This window comes from Quercus robur, chromosome 4, assembly GCF_932294415.1.
Source record: "Quercus robur chromosome 4, dhQueRobu3.1, whole genome shotgun sequence".
NCBI classification, from domain to species: domain Eukaryota; kingdom Viridiplantae; phylum Streptophyta; class Magnoliopsida; order Fagales; family Fagaceae; genus Quercus; species Quercus robur.
In genome coordinates this window covers 77,282,059-77,285,109 of record NC_065537.1, presented here as the reverse complement: position 1 = coordinate 77,285,109, position 3,051 = coordinate 77,282,059, and the positions used below count along the sequence as shown (strand labels likewise).

The following is a 3,051-nucleotide window of genomic DNA, read 5'->3' as shown; positions in this document are numbered from 1 at the left end:
CTCATGCTTTGTTATGCACGACCTTATTAATGATTTGGCTAAATTTGTATCCGGAGAACTTTGTTTAAACTCACAGGAAATTTCAGAAAAGACTCGTCATTTGTCATATGTTATGGCTTTAGAAGATCTCTTTAAGAGATTTGAGATTTTCTATAAAGCAAAAAGTCTACGCACCTTTTTACCACTATATTCACCTGATGAATTTTACTGCTTGTCTAACAAGGTACAACATGATCTCTTGATTAAGTTAAGGTGCTTGAGGGTGTTATCTTTGTCCAACTATCATAGCATCGGCGAGTTGCCTGATTCAATTGGAAAACTGAGACATCTACGATATTTGGACCTCTCTCGCACTTTGATCAAAAGGTTGTCAGAATCTGTGTGTACATTGTAGAATTTACAAACACTGAAGCTGGCCTATTGTTATCGACTTAGGAAGTTGCCTATGGGTATGCACAATCTCATAAACTTGCGTCATCTGGATATAACTGGAACATGTGTAGAAGAAATGCCAACATAGATGAGTAAATTAAAAAACCTCCAATCTTTGAGTACTTTCATTGTGGGAAAAGAGAATGGGATCAAGATTGGAGAGTTGGGGAACCTTTCAAATCTTCGAGGAACACTGTCCTAAAAAGTTAGAGAATGTTATGAATGCTAAGGATGCCTATGAGGCCAAGTTAAAGGATAAGAAGTACCTTGTGGAGTTAGACTTGGAATGGGGTTATGGAAAAACTGATGATACAAAATGTGAAAGAAATGTACTTGAGAAGCTCGTGCCTCACACAAATTTGAAAAAGTTTCAAATCCATAATTATGGTGGCACGAGATTTCCAGATTGGTTAGGTGATGAATCATTCTGCAATATTGTATCTGTAAGCCTTTACAACTGTAAAAATTGCTGTGTCTTGCCACCCCTTGGGCAATTACCTTCCTTGAAACACCTTTCGATTGAAGGTTTTGATGAAGTAGTGGCTGTTGGTCCTGAGTTTTATGGGAACAGTTCTCTTGTGACTCAACCCTTTCAATCTCTGGAAATATTAAAGTTTAGTTGGATGTCTGCTTGGGAAGAATGGAGTTCTATTGGAGTTGAAGATGAATGCAGAGCTTTCCCTCGTCTGCAAGAGCTTCACTTGGAGTCCTGTCAAAGCCTAATCAGGAGTTTGCCCAAGAAGCTTCCTTCTTTGAGGAAACTTGTGATAGAATACTGCGAGCAGCTTGCTTCTCCGCTCCCCAAAGCTCCAGCCATCCGTGAATTAGAGCTGTTCAAATGTGATATTGTAGTGTTGCATGAGCTGCCATGCACGCTGCACTCACTTAAAATCAAAGGATGTCAGGTTGTTGTTCAGTTGTTTTTGGAGATGGTGAAAGTCCAAGAAAGCCCTCGACGTTTGGATATTTCTGATTGTTCTTCTTTGACATCATTTCCTGGAAGTTGTCTACCAACTGCATTGAGCTTCCTAAGTATAAAAAATTGTGAGAAGTTAGAATTTCCGGTGCAGCATTATCACACATCACTTAAACATTTGTTGATAGTAGATAGCTGTGATTCACTCAGGTATTTTCCATTAGATTTCTTCCCTAATCTCAACAGTCTCACCATTGTGAGGAATAAAAGCTTCAGATTCTTTACACTGTCAGAGGGACCATGCAAGGTTATTGCGTCTATCAATTACTTGAAAATCCGGGGTTGCCCAAAGTTCATCTCTTTTCCCAGAGGACTATCTGCAGCCAACCTGACTGATCTTTGGGTTGAGGAGTGTGAGAACTTGACATCACTACCAGAAGGAATGCGCATCATTCTCCCATCCTTAAGAGAATTGAGGATTTCTGGTTGTCCAAAAGTTGAGTCTTTTCCTGAGGGGGGTTTGCCCTCTTGTTTGTCTTCACTTTACATTGGAGGTTGCAACAAAGTCATTGCTCACCGGCAGGAGTGGCATTTGCAAAGTCTCCCTTTGCTTACAAGTTTTGGAATCTTCGATGAAAGTGAAAACTTGAAGTCCTTTCCAGAGGAGGAGCTGCTGCCCTCTACTCTTACTTACCTGTCCATGTTTGGACTTTCATGCCTCAAAATCTTGGATGGAAGGGGGCTTCTACACCTCACCTCTCTCACAACATTAGCCGTCAGTGGGTGCACTGAGCTCCAAGCAATACCAGAAGAAGGGCTACCTCTTTCTCTTGTTGATCTCATTATTCGAAGATGTCCTTTGCTGAGAGAACAGTGCCAGAGGGAGAAGGGGGAAGATTGGCCCAAGATTGCTCACATCTCCTGCATACAGATGGATGACAACTGTACTGCTTAAGCTATCTCTAGAAGAGACCATCTTTACACACCCAACTTTCACTCCGGTACTGCATGCTAATATTTACTCTCAGCAGCAACTTTCAATTTGATTAGTAAGCTGGCCCTTCGTAGTCGTTTTTATTTAGATATCTTCCTCTATTATGTTCTTTTGAAGAATGAAGACCAGCACAACAAATTTTTTGGTTACCTAAAGCTGATCAAATTTTTAATGGAGAGTTGCTTTGCAGTTCTGCAGCTTTGTTCTCTTTGCTTTTTGGTTATTACACATGACTATCTGCTGCGAACTTACTGATGATTTGTTGGTCCTTATTGTGGATCATGGAGGGCTTCCGTTAGTTCTCAAATTTGAGGCTCTTTTGCAGTCCACTGATCATTATCTCATTACTTTTTCCTTATCTGCTCCAAAAATTGTATGCATTGGAACACTAAAAATCTGGTATTGTTGTTGGAATAGGGCTTCTCAGTTTTCTCTGTTTATATTGTTGTGCATGTTTGGTTCTCTTTATAAGCAGTAAAATGATTGTATCCATGCTTATATTGGCTGTTGGTAAGTGAAATCATCTGGTGTACTTGTAAGTTGTAAGTTAACACTTCATTTTCCACAGTTTAGTAAGTTAAACACTTCATTTTCCACAGTTTAGGCAGCTGCTATGATATAATAGCCTTCACTTTTGAATTTTCTAAGGTTTATGTGGACTTTTACCTTCTACTTTGCTTGAATAACCACACAACCTCGTGGTACCACT

At 39.9% G+C, this 3,051-nt stretch overlaps 1 protein-coding gene across 1 annotated transcript; it reads left to right on the top strand.

Moving 5' to 3' along the window:
* The first annotated feature begins 575 nt into the window (after positions 1-575).
* Positions 576-2,303, top strand: LOC126722648 (putative disease resistance protein At3g14460). Its single transcript, XM_050425793.1, has one exon. The coding sequence runs from the start codon at positions 576-578 to the stop codon at positions 2,301-2,303; it is 1,728 nt and encodes a 575-aa protein (XP_050281750.1).
* The last annotated feature ends 748 nt before the right edge of the window (positions 2,304-3,051 follow it).

Coding starts and splice junctions, on each gene's coding strand:
- LOC126722648 (XM_050425793.1), top strand. CDS start 576: ATGGGATCAAGATTGGAGAGTTGGGGAACCTTTCAAATCTTCGAGGAA.